At 33.6% G+C, this 19,972-nt stretch overlaps 1 protein-coding gene and 1 long non-coding RNA gene across 3 annotated transcripts in view; both read left to right on the forward strand.

Moving 5' to 3' along the window:
* The window catches only part of LOC137654228 (fibrinogen-like protein A), an 8,006-nt gene extending 2,412 nt beyond the window's left edge, over window positions 1-5,594 (forward strand). The window contains exons 2-5 of one of the 2 annotated variants that reach the window (XM_068387865.1): window positions 1-352; window positions 1,649-1,815; window positions 2,370-2,573; window positions 4,888-5,594. The exon at window positions 1-352 is cut by the window's left edge and continues 263 nt beyond it. In XM_068387865.1, the coding sequence (XP_068243966.1) occupies window positions 1-352; window positions 1,649-1,815; window positions 2,370-2,573; window positions 4,888-5,038 (874 nt within the window). In that variant the 3' untranslated portion in view covers window positions 5,039-5,594. The remainder of the gene's footprint in view (window positions 353-1,648; window positions 1,816-2,369; window positions 2,574-4,887) is intronic. The other variant, XM_068387866.1, reaches the window with a different exon arrangement.
* Window positions 5,595-15,979: 10,385 nt separating this feature from the next.
* LOC137654229 (uncharacterized) lies at window positions 15,980-18,111 on the forward strand. Its single transcript, XR_011046562.1, has 3 exons — window positions 15,980-16,100; window positions 16,853-16,981; window positions 17,875-18,111. It is a non-coding gene; the product is annotated as an uncharacterized lncRNA (long non-coding RNA).
* Window positions 18,112-19,972: the final 1,861 nt, after the last annotated feature.

A 19,972-nucleotide genomic window follows, 5' to 3' on the forward strand; every position in this document is an offset into this window, starting at 1 on the left:
ATCGTTGGTTACCCTCAGCCAGGAGACAACCTCAGTCAAGGAGTTGGTCAACAGCGGTGCAGATGATACCAAGCAAGCTCTGCAGGAGTTCAAGATGCAGATGATGACCAGACTCTCTACCCTGCAGGATTTCGTCGAAGAGAAGACAAAGGAAATGGAAGGCACAGTGTCAAGGCTGAGTGACATGTCTGTTAATATTCTCGCTGGGGACTGTCAGGATCTGTATGACCTGGGGTCTAATGCCTCGGGCGTGTACTTCCTGCAGAAGTTTGGTCGTCAGGTGCTCTGTGACATGGAGACTGATGAAGGAGGTTGGCTGGTTATCCAGAGAAGAGCCAGAGTTGCAGAACAGGTTAGATGAAGAATTATCTCTCTCTCTCTCTCTCTCTCTCTCTCTCTCTCCTCTCTCTCTCTCTCTCTCTCTCTCTCTCTCTCTTGTTAATGCTAATAATGTTCAGTTGTCCAAGACTTTTTTATGGCAAACGTATCTTTTACGAATTTTGAATTAAATAATAACAGAACAGTTTAGATGAAAACTCTCTCTCTCTCTCTCTCTCTCTCTCTCTCTCTCTCTCTCTCTCTCTCTCTCTCTCTCTCTCTCTCTCTCTCTCTCTTTCTCTCTCTCTCTCTCTGTTAATGCTAATGATATTCAGTTTTCCACGACTTTTTATGGCAAACATATCTTTTAAAAATTTTGAATTGAATAATAATTCTATGGGAAAGGCATATGTAATTAATTTATTTAAAATATCAATATTAGCTAGGAATTTTTCAGTGCTGGGTTTCATAAGGTTATACGTTGCAAGCAAAGTTTTTTCCTGTCTTTTTTTATAATGTCTTACGACTAAGGAATTGTTTTCCTTTTTTTAGTTTCTTATATCCAAATGGTTCATGAAATATTAAAGGATTACAATTAACATAGAGGTAATTTTTTAGTATAATATTTTTTAAGAATAAATAATAAAATCAATAAAACTGTAGCGTTCAAAATAAGGAAATATGTGTATTTCTTTATTCTTTTCTTATCATGTTTTGTCTTCAATTTGCAATCATTTGCATATTTGTATCTAACATTTTAATTTCCAACATTCCTGCCTCCACATCTTGCTTAATATTTTTCCTTGTAACAAATCTCCATGAAATGAACATATAAATTCCGTATATAAAACCTAAAAAGCTCTAATATAACTCTTTCATAATTATTTCTATCCTAAAGACAGTCAAAACAAGCAGGCGTGCCTGTTTTCTAATTGTTTATGTATAATGTTATAGACTAGTTTACCCTAGCCGTCATTAAATATTTTGATAGATATGCACATACACACACACTCACACACACACACAGATTCAACCCTCCCCATTCTCCCCTTTCCTGACTACAACTCCGCAGTTTAGGCAATTTGTGAGAGATTGTGGTGTCCAAGTGTACCTTTCTTGGCACCTACTCTCACCAGGGCATGATTACTCCCTTTCCTCCTACCTGAACATGACAAGAAAGAAATATATATATATATATATATATATATATATATATATATATATATATATATATATAGTGTGTGTATATGTATATATATATAACCAGATACGTTGTTCTTTATAATATAGGGGAGATTTTGCATTACATTCCTTTCTTCCTTATGGCCAGGTGGACTTCAACCGGGACTGGCAGGAATACAAGACAGGCTTTGGTGACCTGGAATCAGAATTCTGGGCTGGAAATGACTTCCTCCATATTCTGACCAATCAGAAGAGTTACCGACTCAAAATAGAAATGGAAGACTACGAAAAGGGATACTATTGGGCCCTTTACAGGTAAGAGTCTTAGAATGATTGGTTATGTTGTTATTGTTTGATCAATTAAGCCTTGTACAAGCAAGGACTCTTAGTCCTGAACCAGCCTATAATGATTGTTTTTGTGAAAAGGAAAAATTTTCATGATAAATGGAAGTGTCTTCAGGCACATTAAATACTAAATTTTTTTCTCAATCATATTTACGGACTATTCTTAAACCGCATGCTTTTGTTGTATATGCCCCTTTAACTTTATTATCTATTAAAAATTAACTGGAATGAAATTTCTGAAGTTAGGAACTGTAAAGAAAATATTATTTTTTTTAGAACACTTCGTAAAATTAATAAAATTGCTTATGATACCAGCAGTTTTCCCTTTAACGTATTTACAAGCTCAGTTATTTTGTTTTACAGGCAGCGTTACCAGCAGTTTCCCTTTAGCTAAACCAAGGTCTACCTTGAACTAAACACAGCGTTTATTGTAGTAGACATCTTAGCCTCCCCCGAAGTGTAGCGGAATCAATGAAGCCAACTGTACTCACGAAATCATTGATAACTAATTTTTTCCCCAACAGCTCTTTCCGAGTTGGAAGAGAGACCACGGGATACGAGATGGACATCGGCGACTACACGGGCAATGCCACCGACGCTTTCTCCTACCACCACGGACGACCCTTCACCACGACCGACCGGGACAACGACCTCTACGACGACGGTAACTGTGCCACATACTTCTCTGGAGGATGGTGGTACGACAGGTGCGTACCTGTGGACCACAGGTGATAAACATGTTTGCACACAGTCGTTTGTTATATAGTTTGTCTTCCCGGACAGTACCATCCTGTTCGTAATTGTAAGTATGCAGCTAATCTCAGCCAGGCATTAAAACATAATAAATAGTTTTATCTGCAATTAAACCTTTATCATTATTATTATTATTAGTATTATTATTATTATTATTATTATTATTAGCATTATTATTATTATTATTATTATTATTATTATTATTATTATTATTATTATTATTATTTTTCGGGAGTAGACCCTCTTTTAAGCAGGTTTTATTGAAAGTGATTGCTGCCTCAGTGGCGTTAATTTTGTAATTAACTTTTTCTATTGTTCTTATTATCTTTTTCTCTTCATTGCTACAATCCGCCAGTAACTGGGAAAGAGACATATTATTATTACTATTATTATTATTATTATTATTATTATTATTATTATTGTTAATGATAATAATGATGGTGATGATGATGAGGATAATAGTAATAATAATAGTAATAATAATGATAATAATAAAAATATTAATAATAATAGTGATAGTAATAGTAATGATAATGATAATGATGATAATAATGATAATACAGCATAAAAACAGAGCAAATATTAGCCACACTGACCAAGAAAAAGCTGCGCAGACCAACTCTTCATTTTGAATCGGTGATATATCCTTTTAAGAGTTTATACAACGCCACTCACTTCGTCAAAGGCTCAACAAAATGCTGGCACCATTTGTCAAAATAAACGCACATTCTCACCTGTATGACTTATAAAATTTAATCTTCATCTTGCAGTATTATTAGTTATATTCTGTAGATGCCTTTTTAGCGCGGCTACCTTCCTTCGCAATCTTGGCCTGACCAATTCCAGTTTACCTGACAGGCAATTACAAATAACTTTCAAGAATATGTTTCTTTATCTTTAGGCTTCACAGTTGTTCAAGACGAAGGGCAATTTTAGGTGATGGTGGGGGGGGGGGGGGGGCGCTAAACGGGAGCAAGATAGGTGAATGTGTGATCCCAGAATTAGCATTCCTAGTGTCATGTCTTCACCATGAATGTCAATATTATTATTATTATTATTATTATTATTATTATTAATTGCTAAGCTACAACCCTAGTTGGAAAAGCAGGATGCTATAAGCCCAGGGGCCCCAATAGGGAAAATAGCCCAGTGAGTAAAGGAAACAAGGAAAAATAAAATATTTTAAGAAGAGTAACAACATTAAGATAAATATTTCCTGTTTAAACTATAAAAACTTTAACAAAACAAGAGGAAGAGAAATTAAATAGAATAGTGTGCCCGAGTGTACCCTCAAGCAAGTATTCTAGAAGTTTTTATTCCAGCTGTGACCAAGTTGTGGAATGATCTCCCATGATCAGATAGTTGAATCGATGGAGCATCTAAAGTTCAAACTTGCTACGAATGGTTTTTTATGTTGAACAGGATGACATGTGTTTCATTTTATAGTTTTTTTTATGAAAGATCTATTTTAATGTTGTCACTGTTCTTAAAATAACTTATTTCAATTTTTCATTACTTTTCTTGTAATTTATTTATTTCCTTCCTTTCCTCGCTGGGATATTTTCCCTGTTGGATATATATATATATATATATATATATATATATATATATATATATATATATATACATACATATACATATATATATATATATATATATATATATATATATATATATATATATATATATATATATAAATATATATATATATGTATATACTGTATATATCGAGAGAGAGAGAGAGAGAGAGAGAGAGAGAGAGAGAGAGAGAGAGAGAGAGAGAGAGAGAGAGAGAGAGAAAGAGAGAGAGAGATGATCATCATTCTAGTTATAGTCTTTGTCGTTTATCAGTATTGTAAGTATTACTGTTATTGTTAATATAATTCTAGTCATCATTGTTATTGTCATTTTTTTTATTATTGATATTAATATTATTACTACTGTCATCATCATTAGGATTATAATTTTTAGTGTTATCAATGTCATTATTACCATTTGTTGATAGCATTCTAGTTATTATTATCATTGTAATTATCATTATTGATAGAATTATTGAAACTATAATAATCATGAAAGTTATTCATATTTAAATTATAATGATTATAAAAATAATCAATATTAAAATTATAATAATTATACAAATTATTGAAATTATATCATCATTACTATCATCTTTATTCTGAGCATTATCATTATACTATTTGACTTATCATTATAATGAATAAAATATCTATAATACCAAGGTCTATAAGCCTAGCCTAACACCGCCCTATATCTCCCCGCCCGCAGGTGCTACGACGCCCACCTGAACGGCGTGTTTCCGGTCGTGCCCGATCGCCAGAACGCCTCTTTCATCACTTGGTGGGCCCACGAGGATGCCCAAAAAGTGCCCCTGGTCCTCACCAGCGTCACCCTCAAGCTTAAGCCAAATACTCCTTGAGTTTAGATTCTCAAGTGTTTAGAGGTTCCCAAACTTTTTTCTGTCATTTCCCCCCTGCACCCAATTCAACCATCCAGATTTCCCCCTTCATGTGTATGAGGAAAGAGTAGTTGAAACACACTTGAGACTATTTACTCATTTATTTTCCAAATGTGTAAATATACTGATAAACATATAATTACAGCCCTCATACCCACTCGCCTGCCTCAGAAATGGGCATGACAGTTCAATTCCACCCTTGAATATCATGTCAGTGAGAACTGATATGATCTTATCACAATTGAATGGCTAACAACAAATTGCCGCACGTACTGTGAGGACATTTTCCGCTTGTTTTAGTAAGTAGGTAGTGTAATTATTTCCCCCCTGGAAGCTTCGAATATCCCTCCAAGGGGAAATTTCCCCCAGTTTGGGAACCACTGTTTTTAGAGTATAGTCGATGACCATAAGAGTCGCGACGCTGGTTTTTTATTCATGAATTTATCGTTGGATGTGAGTGGTGGGTTTGAACTGCATAATTAGACAAAAAGAGAATCTTTAATTTTTAATGGTGTGTCTTACTAAATTTGATAAAGGTTACTTTTTTGAAATTTTGTTGTTTCTTTTTTTTTTCTACTGTTATGTGGTTTGAAACTTCATGGTTAGTAAAGAAAAAGTAAAATGGTATATTTAATTTTTAATTGTCTGTCTTACTAAATTTTATAAAAATTACCTTTTGTAATGTTTTATTTTTTATTTTTTTTCTTACTATTATCTGATTTGAAACTTCATGATTAGCACAAAAAAATTAAAATAGTATATTTAATTTTTAATGCTCTGTCTTACTAGATTTGATAAAAATTACTTTTTTGAAATGTTTTTTTTTTCTTACTGTTATGTGGTTTGAAACTTTATGATTAGCACAGAAAAAGTAAAACGAGAATATTTAATTTTCAATGGTTGATATTACTAAATTTTATAAAAAATATTTTTTTTTAAATTTTTTTTTTTTTTTTTTTTTTTTTTTTTTTTAATTGTTGTGTGTAATATGTATCATATGTGTAGGTGCATAGTTATCAACAAGCAGGAAATTTATACAGTAAGCTAATATATGTACAAAAACCTACTTTTGTTTTGATCTAAATAGTTGAAGTAAATTCGGTTTTTATCTTAATAATCAGAGGCATTTGAAATTACTATTGTTTAAAAACAAGCGTTGAAATATCATATGGTGTTACTTATTTAAAGTCATATCACATAGATATGTCTGTGTGCATCTACGAATAGAGAGAGAGGTATTATAATTAGCCATTTGCATAAACAAATTTCACTTTAGAAAAAAAAACCGATTTTAAATGAAATTTAATGCAAACAGTTTCCAAGTGTTTTATAGATTAGTTATTCAACCAATATATCGAACTTAATAAAAATTTTGCTTTTATTTTTTGAAGGCTTTTCATACACGTGCAAGGTAATCTATTCATGAATTCCTCCACAAGCAAAGAATATGTAATCGAACTCTATAAGAATATTTACCTGCACAGAAGTATTTAAGTATGAGCGAAAGTGTGAATATTGGTTAAGCATAAACACTGTGCTCCAGTATAATGGGAAGTAAATAAAATTTGAGTAAGGCCAATATTATTATTATTATTATTATTATTATTATTATTATTATTATTATTATTATTATTATTATTATTATTATTATTAATTGCTAAGCTACAACACTAGGTGGAAAGGCAGGATGCTATAAGCCCAGGGCCCCCAACAGGGAAAATAGCCCATTGAGGAAAGGAAACAATAAAAAATAAAATATTTTAAGAACAGCAACAACATCAGAACAAATATTTCCTATATAAACTTTAACAAAACAAGAGGAAGAGAAATTAGATAGAATAGTGTGCCTGAGTGTACCCTCAAGCAAGAGAACTCTAACCCAAGACAGTGGAAGACCATGGTACAGAGGCTATGGCACTACCCAAGACTAGAGAACAATGGTTTGATTTTGGAGTGTCCTTCTCCTAGAAGAGCTGCTTACCAAAGCTAAAGAGTCTCTTCTTCCCTTACCAAGAGGAAATAAAATGAGACAAAGTATGTCGTATTTACCCTGACGAACAATTTTCCAATTTTCTTCTGTCTTATAGATATTTTTCTGATTGAGAATTTTCCATTATCTATACTTTCCTTAAAAATTAAAGTATTATCCAGGGTGTTTTAAGAACTAATGTGTGCAGCAATGATCATAATTTTGGAAATTAATAATCTTATGTACACTGTTAAGAATTTGCCGTAATATACCGGTAAAAATCCTGGAATAAATGTTGCCAGGCATTTGCCGTTACAAAAACGGATATATTGACGTAAAGGGGTGATATTACGGTCACCAACACGTAAATTTAATAACAAAGTATAATAAAATTATGGTCGTTTGTATTTTACTGAAATACGGCTTAGAACAGTATATTTTTACGGAGAATTTCCTATTAAGATTACGGCTTCTTTTTTTAACAGTGTAGTGTAAGGGGTCAACTACTGCACTGTAATTGTTCAGTGGCCATTTTCCTCTTGGTAAGGGTAGAAGAGACTTTAGCTATGGTAAGTAGCTCTTCTAGGAGAAGGACACTCCAAAATTAAACCATTGTTCTCTAGTCTTGGGCAGTGCCATAGCCTCTGTACCATGGTCTGCCACGGTCTTGGGTTAGAGTTCTCTTGCTTGACGGTACACTTGGGCACACTATTCGATCTAGTTTCTCTTCCTCTTGTTTTGTTTAAGTTTTTGTAGTTTATATAGGAGATATTTATTTGAATGTTACTCTTCTTAAAATATATAATTTTTCCTTGTTTCCTTTCATCACTGGGCTATTTTCTCTGGTTGAGCCCTTGGGCTTATAGCATCATGCTTTTCCAACTAGGGTTGTAGCTTAGCAAGTAATAATAATAATAATAATAATAATAATAATAATAATAATAATACTGATGGTTATCATACAAACCCCTGTTCCTATAATATGTGCTTGAATTCACCTGCTTGATGAACACATCTGTCGAAGAGTTCTCTTGCTTGAGGGTGCGCTCGTTCACCCTATTCTATCTAATTTCTCTTCTTGTTTTCTTAAAAGTTTTTATAGTTTATATAGGAAATATTTATTTTGGTGTTGTTGCTGTTCTTGAAATGTTTTATTTTTCCCTGTCTCTTTTCCTCACTGAGCTATTTTCCCTGTTGAGGCCCCGGGGCTTATACCATTCTGCTTTTCCAACTAGGGTTGTAGCTTAGCAAGTAATGAAAATAATAATAATAGTAATCCTTATTCCTTGAATGGAAAACCCTTAACATCCACCCTTCTAAAAGAGGCTAAGATTTATTCCTCCTTTGGCATCACATTATACAATAAAAAAATGGCACTGAAAATTGATGAAAGCATAATTCTTTTGAAAACGCAATCATCTAGTGTCGATTAATATAGTTTACACAAAGTGATACACTCACGATCACACATACATATGTATATCTCCCCTATATAATAATAAAGACCAGGTATCTTGATATATACATAGTTATATATATATATATATATATATATATATATTATATATTATATGTATGTATATATATATATATATATATATACATATAGATATGCGTGTGTGCATATCTATCTTAATATTTAGCCGTCATTTTTGACGGGTCGCGGACAGTAGTGCATATATATCAATATAAAAATACATGTATAGAATGTGGATATACAGAATGCATACACATATCTGACTTCCGAAGTCAGGATCAAGGATAAATCGGCAGATATGAAAATTTTTACAAAATCTAGAATCTTATTGTAATAGAATGAGGTGTAATTATCAATCATATGGTTTTAAAAAAAAGATATATTTGAACTAAATTAAAGCAATCTAACGCCCTACAAAAATTACAGGTCCAATCAGTGCTTTGACGTTGGAAGCATCAAGCAATTTTCAGTCAAATTAATTGCTTAACTTTCGACCAAATATTCAAATCGGAGATTTAAATTTTACGTTCGCGAACTGTTTGAAGTGTCCCAGATATGAAGTATATATTTAGAATTAAATCATTAGGAATGCATTGACTTGAATGTTTTAAAACTTTTCTTATATTTACCATATCTCGGAGCCATTATTCATTAATAATCTTCCTTGCTTGGCTCGAGCATACCAAGTAAAAAAGATTCTAGTAGCATATTGGAAACGTCCCTGTATGGGGATATGCCGGACTGGGGTTCGAGTCACGCTCAGACTCGATAGTTTCTTGTAATGTCTGCAACCTCACCATCCTCGTGAGCTAAGGATAGAGTTGTTTGGGGGACTCTATAGGGGTAGCCGATTATAAACGTCCCTGCATGGGGATATGCCGGACTGGGGTTCGAGTCACGCTCAGACTCGATAGTTTCTTGTAATGTCTGCAACCTCACCATCCTCGTGAGCTAAGGATAGAGTTGTTTGGGGGACTCTATAGGGGTAGCCGATTATAAACGTCCCTGCATGGGGATATGCCGGACTGGGGTTCGAGTCACGCTCAGACTCGATAGTTTCTTGTAGTGTCTGCAACCTCACCATCCTTGTGAGCTAAGGATGGGGATATTTGGGAGAGCCTATAGGTGTACCTGCTGAGACATCAGCAGCCATTGCTTGGCCCTCCCTGGACCTAGCTTGGGTGGAGAGGTGTGTAGGGTGCTGATCATATATGCATATGGTCACTCTCTAGAGCACTGTCACTGTCCCTTGCCTCTGCCACTCATGAGTAACCTTTGATACTTGATCTTTTCAAAGCTAACTAACTGGGGGTGGGGTTGAAGCCTCTGGTACTTTGTGAGAAATTTCCAGCCAGAAAATACCAAGTTTCATCATATTGAGTTAAAATTTAATGTTTGTTTTTAATTTATCTGTGAGGTATATACTGACTTCAACGGTATGGAACTACTAAATTTTATTCAGATCACATGGATATCTCAATTTCTTTTTCTAAATTTTCGAGCCTGCTCAATTTTAAAAAAACATTTTTCAAAGGTATCAATAGATGATGCAATATGTATGGCTAAACTTATATATATATATGTATATATATATATATATATATATATATATATATATATATATACATACAGTATGTATATATATACACAGTATATATATATATATATATATATATATATATATATATGTGTGTGTGTGTATATATATATATATATATATATATATGTGTGTATATATATATATATATATAAAACACATATATATATATATGTATATATATATATATATATATATATATGTACATATATACATATATATGCATATATATAGATTTATATATATATATAAATATATATGTATAATGTATATGTATATATATGTGTATATATATATTATATATACATATATATATATATATATATATATATATATATACATATATATATATATATATATATATATATATCAATAAATAAATTGTTATAAAGACAGTCATATATGTCAAACTTTTTTTGTGTTAATAATAAAACTGAGACATTATTTTATCATAATCTGAATCTACAGTGTATTTTCATGAGAACATTTTATTGACTGACTAAAAATATACTTATTTAGGACATCCAATATACACTATTTTGACCTAAATCTGTCAACGTTTTAATAAACATGAAAAACACATTTCAATTTGATCTTAGTTCTCACCCCGGTGTTTAATTTGTCTGAGTGAGAAAAAATTTGATACATAATTTATAAGAATATTCTATTTACGTGACAGAGACGGGGGTGGGGTGGGGGGTTTTGGGGGGTTCGTTAGCCAAAGGGAGGTGGGGTAGTGGTGTGGGGGAAGAGAGCGTTGGCGAGCATTTACAGATCAAGAGTTTCAGTTCCTCTCTAGAGACGCATTATAGAGGAACAGCTTCTTGCTCGTCGTTGAAAGAGACCTGCAAGACGTAACAACTTCAGGTAAACAAACCATTGCCTTCTCAGATTCTGTCAATCTTTCTTCCATGGATCTCTTTATTTATTTTTTCACTATGGCTACCTTTATATTATTTTCCTCTATGAACGCCTTTATCTAATCTCTCTTCCTGGTTACGTCTCATTTTTCCTTTGCCTATATATACACCGAATAGTTTAGCCTATTCTTTTCTTCTCTTTCCTCATACACCTGGCAATACTAAGGGAACAGAAATGTCTTCTTCACCCAAGGGGTTAACTACTGTATTGTAATTGTTAAGTGGCTACTTGCCTCTTGGTAAGGGTAAGAGAGACTCTAGCTATGGTAAGCAGCTCTCCTAGGAGAAGGACACTCCAAACTCAAACCATTGTTTTCTAGTCTTAATAGTGTTATAGCCTTTGTACTATGGTCTTCCACTGTCTTAGGTTAGAGTTCTCTTGCTTGAGAGTACATTCAGATATACTATTCTGTTTCCTTATTTCCTTTCCTCACTGAGCTCTTGGGTTTAAAGCATCTGGCTTTTCCAACTAAAGTTTTAGCTTAGCTAGTAATAACGACAATAATGGTATTAATAATGAACGTATTTACTTTTCTACAACTTGCTTCAGCATTGCTCTATTCAATGTCCAGATATTTTGAACTAATTTGCTTCTCCTTGCCTCTATGATTTCCGACTTGTAAAATAATACTTTTTATTTGCTATAATGCGATATGTTCATAAATCCAATAGTAATTCTAGAATTTGTTCTGAACAAGGTCTTCCACTCTGCAGTTACCTGTCTTTCTCATTCTCTCTGATATTCTTAATTTTCCTTTTTCTTTTCACAATCTTAAGTTATTAAACTATTTATGATTTACTGGAAAGTGGAAGATTATACTATTGATTATATATAGTAATCTCAGCTAGAATAAATGAAGATTAGATATGAAATATATATGCAACATTAATAAGAGTTTATTGGTTTTGTTCAGTTATTGATGCTGCTACTTCTGATAACTCTAGCTACCTTACTCCTATGTATCCCCAGTGCTTGGCTTAAGGCCTAAATTTTATATTCGATTCAATTCAATCCTTCTATGTATTCAGAAATTGATTTCAGGTCATGAATAAGCTTTCCTTATCTTCACAGGATGTTGACGAAGGTTCTCATATGGGTTCCAGTTGCCTATTTTCTTTATGTGTGGACTGGACTGCTTTCACCGATACACGTAAGTGTAAACATTCTTTTATTGAAAGATGGGAATGTGAAGCATACGCGAGTGTAATACATATACATATACACATACTCATTGATATATATATATATATATATATATATATATATATATATATATATATATATATATATATATATATATATATATATATATATATGTATGTATGTATGTATGTATATTTCCGGTCACGCGCAGCCCTCCCTGTCCCTATGGTAAGGGTGAAAGGGAGTAGTCATAACCTGATGAGAGGGTATGCATGTGCGGTGTGCATATCATACGAAATATTTAGCCGCCATTTTGACTGGTCGTGTATGCTATTATTTATATATATATATATATATATATATATATGTGTGTGTGTGTGTGTGTGTGTGTGGGTGTGTGTGTGTGTGTGTTAGATTTTGATCAAATATTAAGTAGATTTTTTATTGCCATTGGTTATCCAGTCTGCATTTATATGAGATGACCTATTTCAATCCTAATAGTCAGGTAGTAAGTTGGCTAATGCACCAGCCACCCATTACGATACTACTACTAGAGTTATTGGGTCCTTTTACTGGCCAGATACTCGTAGTACTACAATGGATCCCGCTCAGGTTACGGCTCACTTTTCCTTTGCATACATATACCAAATAGTCTGACCTATTCTTTTCACATACTTCTCTGTCCTTATACACCTGACAGCACTTAGATAACAGAAAATTTCTTCTTCACTCAAGGGGTTACCTACTGCACTGCAATTGTTCAGTGGCTACTTGCCTCTTGGTAAGGGTAGAAAGGAATCTAGCTATTGTAAGCAGCTTTTCTAGGAGAAGGATACTCCAAAATCAAACCATTATTCTCTAGTCTTAGGTAGTGCCATAGTTCGTTGTATCCTTATGTCCTTTCCTCACTGGACTATTTTCCTTGTTGGGGTCGTGGGCTTATATCATCCTGCTTTTCCAACTATTGTCGTAGCTTAGCAAGTACAGTAATAACAATACAAATCAAGTTAAAGACTGTTGCCCCTATAAATTCTGAAGGACAGATAAAGACTTCAATTATTGCTGTCTAAATCATCTACAATTATGACTTCACTTCCGTGGGAGAGTTCCTGAAAGCAATGAATACATGTTTAGCTAATAATTATGTCAATTAGAGATTAATCTGATCTAAGAGGCAGCTGCAAAACTAAACTTCTGTCACTGGTAAATGCTAATTGATTCAGTGACGTAAGATCATACACAGCTGAGATATGAATAAACTATAAGGTTTTCTGATTAGCACAGAATATGACCTAATTTGATTGAAACACTACACGTGGTATATGTGGCTAATGGGTGTATAGCTTAGAACTTTTGTTCAGGATGGAAACCTGGATGCAAAGGCTATATTATTATTATTATTATTATTATTATTATTATTATTATTATTATTATTATTATTAGCAAAGCTACAATCCTAATTGGAAAAGCTGGATGCTATAATCCTAAGGGTTCCTATAGGGAAAAATAGCCTAGTGAGGAAAGAAAATAAAGAAACATAAAATATTGTGCCGAAGTGTACCCTCAAGTAAAAGAATTCTAACCCAAGACAGTGGAAGACCATGATACAGTGGCTGTGCCAATACCCAAGACAAGACAACACTGGTTTGTTTTTGAAGTGTCCTCCTGTAGCTGCTTACCATATCTAAAGAGTCTCTTCTACCCTTACCAAGAGGAAAGTAGCCACTGACCAATTGCAGTGCGGTTCTCAGTCAAATATAGTAATAACTACTCAAAGACACCTAACTTGATAGACGGGTCACTATAGTCCATTTCTTTTAGCGATGCATATTTGCACCGACTCGCGGCGGTGCCCTTTTAGCTCGGAAAAGTTTGCGGATCGCTGATTGGTTGGACGAGATAATTCCAACCAATCAGCGATCACAAAACTTTTCCGAGCTAAAAGGGCACCGCCGCGAGTCGGTGCAAATATGCATCGCTAAAAGAAATGGACTATAGGTATACTAGCATGATATTTCAAGTTATTAACAAAGAATGGTTCAGCAATGATTAGCCATTTCCGTGCTTATATATTTGCATACTGAGAAAGTAATTTCAGATTTTCCGGGATTAATCTAACCTGAGGTCTTAAAGAATTATTTTAATTCTTTCATTTTACCAAATTTTAAGTATTTTTCTCCTTTCAGGACTTCGGCTTCTGATTCTCATAGAATAAAATTTGTTGAGGTGTAAATAAAACTCTGGCAAGCATTAATCTAAATGTTTCTATTCTTATTTTCTTCTCTAAGGCCGAAGAAAGCTTAGCATGGTTCGATGATGATTACGTCAACGAAGAAAGAATTTTTAAGTGTTTCTAATCTAATTTTCTACTCAAAGGCCGAAAAAAGCTTAACAAGGTTCGATGATGATCACGTCAACGAAGAAAGACAATTTTTAAATGTTTCTATTTTTATTTTCTTCTCTAAGGCCAAAGAAAGCTTAACAAGGTTCGATGATGATCACGTCAACGAAGAAAGACAATTTTTAAAGGTTTTTATTCTTATTTTCTTCTCAAAGGCCGAAGAAAGCTTAACAAGGTTCGATGATGATCACGTCAACGAAGAAAGACAATTTTTAAAGGTTTTTATTCTTATTTTCTTCTCAAAGGCCGAAGAAAGCTTAACAAGGTTCGATGATGATCACGTCAACGAAGAAAGACAATTTTTAAATGTTTTCTAATCTTATTTTCTTCTCAAAGGCCGAAGAAAGCTTAGCATGGTTCGATGATGATCACGTCAACGAAGAAAGACAATTTTTAAATGTTTCTATTTTTATTTTCTTCTCAACGGCCGAAGAAAGCCTAGCAAGGTTCGATGATGATCACGTCAACGAAGAAAGACAATTTTTAAATGTTTCTATTTTTATTTTCTTCTCTAAGGCCGAAGAAAGCTTAACAAGGTTCGATGATGATCACGTCAACGAAGAAAGACAATTTTTAAAGGTTTTTATTCTTATTTTCTTCTCAAAGGCCGAAGAAAGCTTAACAAGGTTTGATGATGATCACGTCAACGAAGAAAGACAATTTTTAAATGTTTTTATTCTTATTTTCTTCTCAAAGGCCGAAGAAAGCTTAACAAGGTTCGATGATGATCATGTCAACGAAGAAAGACAATTTTTTAAATGTTTTTATTCTTATTTTCTTCTCAAAGGCCAAAGAAAGCTTAGCATGGTTCGATGATGATCACGTCAACGAAGAAAGACAATTTTTAAATGTTTCTATTTTTATTTTCTTCTCTAAGGCCGAAGAAAGCTTAACAAGGTTCGATGATGATCACGTCAACGAAGAAAGACAATTTTTAAAGGTTTTTATTCTTATTTTCTTCTCAAAGGCCGAAGAAAGCTTAACAAGGTTTGATGATGATCACGTCAACGAAGAAAGACAATTTTTAAATGTTTTTATTCTTATTTTCTTCTCAAAGGCCGAAGAAAGCTTAACAAGGTTCGATGATGATCATGTCAACGAAGAAAGACAATTTTTTAAATGTTTTTATTCTTATTTTCTTCTCAAAGGCCAAAGAAAGCTTAGCATGGTTCGATGATGATCACGTCAACGAAGAAAGACAATTTTTAAATGTTTCTATTTTTATTTTCTTCTCAAAGGCCGAAGAAAGCTTAACAAGGTTTGATGATCATCACGTCAGCGATGAAAGACAATTTTTAGATGTTTCTATTCTTATTTTCTTCTCAAAGGCCGAAGAAAGCCTATCAAGGTTCGATGATGATCATGTCAACGAAGAAAGGCAGTTTGGAAACAATACAATATTGTGTGCGGATAACGGATGCATTAGCAGCCGGGGGAGATGCGGACCCTACTGGTTTATGCGCTGTCAGCTAAGGAAGCCGGATTTGTGTAGTGGATTTTGCACCTGTTGTATACGTAAGTGGAATATACACATACGTATATACGCATATTTATTATATATACATTTATATGTACATATATGTATTTATATCCCCTTCTGAGTGGGGATACCTTAATGTGGTGAAAGGGTTTGCATATCATCATGCTCAGCAAAGCTGTACTAGTCAGGGCCACCCATACTAGCTTGGTTTTGCTGTGCGCGATCAGACTGAAGTCTCCCCCCATCTCCAATCTGCAGTGGCCAGCATGGTGATGAAAATGTTTTAACCCCAGATATGAGTTGACTTGCCAGAGACCTTTGTTATGCAGTGGACTATAAACAGCTGCATTTGTTGTTGTTGTTGTTGTTGTTGCAGATATTTGAATATATGTATACACACATTGATAAGTCAATCCTTGTTAATAACTTGAAATATTACGTTCGTATACCTAGCGATCCGTCCATCAAGTTGGTAATATTTCGGTAGAGTCCCACCCAGCTCCATTACCGCTTGCCAATACAAGGGAGCTTGATGTTTTTCTTTTTCGCGAACGAAGTAAGCGCATGGCGTAGCTAAAACCATTAGATTTATCGAAATATTACCGAAATGTAACGATATTTGCTCCACCATGTGCTTGCTTAGCTCGCGAAAAAAAAAAAAAAACATCAAGCTCCTATGTACTGTCAAGTGGTAATGGCGCTGGGTGGGACTCTACCGAAATATTACCATCAAGTTAGCTGCCTGTATCGTAATACTAATGACCTATCAAAAACCTATTCTCTTCAGCTTGTGGAGGACAATGTGGTTCAAACAACAAAGGCCTTTGCAAATCCTCTTGTGGTTGGGACGAAGTCAGCATTGACGCAAACAACCATTGTGGCAATGCTGGGTGTACCTGTTGCGTGAAGAGTCAAGGTAAATGATTATTATTATTATTATTATTATTATTATTATTATTATTAGGTAAACTACAACCCTAGTTAAAAAGCAGGCTGCCATGAGCCTAACAGGGAAAATGGCCCAGTGAGGAAAGGAAATAAATAAACTACAAGAAAAATAATGTACAATTAAAATAACATATAAGAACAGTAAAAACATTAAGATAGATCTTTCATGAATAAACTATAAAAGAGAGACTTTTGTCAGCCTGTTCAACATGAAAACATTTACTGCAAATTTGAACTATTGAAGTTTCACCGATTCAACTACCTGATTAGAAAGATTATTCCACAACTGGGTCACATTTAGAATAAAACTTCTAGAATACTTGCTTGAGGGTACACTTTATTTGTTTTAGGTTACTGAGTTCTTGTCTAACTCAATTGATATTGATATTTTCAGCTTCATATTGGAGAATAAACAATGATTCCTGTGGGAAACTAAATACCTGTAATTTAAGGATTGGATTAAATGATTAAGATCAAAATGTGACATTCCAAATGCAATTTCCTTTCGATTGTTTAGTCATTTTCTTTTTTATATTATCCTATCTTCATTAGTTTATAAATTACCTCTGGCAAATTTTAGGTTTCATAAATAACTGTTATGTGTTTATCAATACAACCCATTTAAAATTCTAGGTGTAAATTTTGCTTCCAAATTTACCTTGGAGAAACACAATTGGCCTGTTTTTGTTTTTTTAATGGCACAAAAAAAATTGCATATCTAGAAAGTCTTTTAAGATTTTCAGTGACCAATCTATCTTGAGGAAATGCTTTGATTTTTAATTTTATCAGTTTCTGGTTTTCAGCAGCTTACGGTCTATTAAAAACACTTCCTTGATCTCATAAAACATCTTGATATTTTAGACTGTGGTGGACGTTGTGGGCAGAACAACATTTATCACTGTCGAAGATGGTATAGCTGTCCTTTCTGGTATTGGGTAAGCGGAAACTGTACCGGAAGCTCCTGTCAATGCTGTCGAATTTAAGACCCAGCCATGGCCACCTGTCGACTAAAAATTCAGTCTTTTTCCAAAGTCTTTGTCATGTTAAAAGATTACTTTTCTACGATTGTCAATGGCGTAGACTGATTAATATATTACCTGTAGCAGTTATTACTTACTATGCTTGTATCCTAGCTTGGATATTAAATGATTTTTTGGTTTACAATACATAATACATATATAATTGTATACTTGGAATATCAAGCAATGTTTTAGATAAAAGTTATTGCCATTAGTACTGGAATTCTGGAATTTAGATAATCATATGGTTTCCTTGACAAGGAAATTAATAAATGGCTGTGGGATTATTTTTTTCATGTACTGATAAGCTCAAAAATTGCCAAGAAATAAGTTTCTCAAATAAATTAACATTAGTATCGTAAAAATTTGATTATCAACATTCTATACTCGAATAGTTATTGCTTATATAAAGAAAGGCTTGGTTTAAAATTGTGTTTGTATATAAAACAACAAAATATGTGTAGTAATTTGCTGAAATTCGTTTGAAGAAATAAGACAAAAATATTGTGATGAATCCCAAAATATTTATAGACTTTAAGTTTTACTAAATAGTCATCGACTAATCATTTCTCCATTATCAGTTATTATGTATAAGAATCCTAGCCAGTAATTTGTCTTCTGCAACATGACCACGTACTGGCATAGCCTTTGCATAGATGCCAGATTAAGTCACGCCTTGTGCAGTGAGTTTAAGCTGTTTACTGGGGAGGTCACTGCTGTGGTTTGGCTTCCCCGGCTAACCTATTGAATATCGCTTCAGATGAATTTGGAACTGTAACCTTATACCTTTAACTTGTAAGTTTTCATAGCATCTTTTGTTTAGAAATTATTAAAACGCAAGGCTAAATATCCTATAGTTACCGGTATGAAAATATAGACAGTGTGTTAGATAAGGAAAAAGTATGAATGAAAGCTTACCATAATGGGTTCTTTACTCATCAATGGATTGGCAAGCTAGTAAAGCTTGGTTATTTTGAATTTTACAAAGCATTTGCCACTGCACTTTCCTAGCCTGTGGAAATCTACCATTATTTCATTCTGAAATTTTGTTACCCAATGTAATGATATCTTATCTAAGATAAGCGAAAAATCTCTGCTAGTAGCAGTTAACGAAAAAAAAAAGCAAATTAAAAAAGTACATAGTATAGAATTTTAAAACTAGACCAGGTTTTTCTATAGTTTCTGCTTGTTATACTGTAAAAGAAAATGAATATGTGAAAGAGAACGAGATTTAATGGATGGCTCAAACATAACAACTCGCCGATATTTCAAACCGAAATTGGTTGTAGTCATTTCAATGAAATTTAGATTTTTACAATGAATATTATATCATCTTTGAATACTATGTAGCTAAATTATAAAACTATTTCAGACTTGATTAATGATTGAAGTCTAAATTAAGATACGAAAACACTAACACAACAACCTTTTAAACTCCAAGATAACCATATCTAAGACTCGAACTTAATAAATACATGATAAAAGCTATTGGCACACTGCTATGTCAATATACTGCGCCTCAGTCACTGTTGATATGACTGTGCTTCTTAGTAAATCTGAGTTTTTCAATAGGGAACAAACAGAGCGAGGGAAAAACATAACCACACCCACTTAACTTAACCGAAGGAGAAGGGTTCTCATACTCCCTTACCGGGGTAGGGGTCTTTTCCCCATCACAGAAAGCCATATTCCCTAACTTGAAACTCTCAACTGTTGAAAAAAAAAAAATAACAAATCCCTGATAATCCTGTTGTTTTCTCCATGTTTTGACAAGGACCGGATAGGATAGCGACCTTGGTCCTTGGCAGTTAGTAGTCTTAGTCAGTTGGTGACTGCTTGACTGGTCGAGTCAGTAACTGAACGCTTCCTTGTCTATGGTAACATCTGGCCGTGAAAATTGCAATGTTGATTACGACAGTTCCCACGGCCGGTCTTAGAAG

Source organism: Palaemon carinicauda, chromosome 15 (assembly GCF_036898095.1).
Source record: "Palaemon carinicauda isolate YSFRI2023 chromosome 15, ASM3689809v2, whole genome shotgun sequence".
NCBI classification, from domain to species: domain Eukaryota; kingdom Metazoa; phylum Arthropoda; class Malacostraca; order Decapoda; family Palaemonidae; genus Palaemon; species Palaemon carinicauda.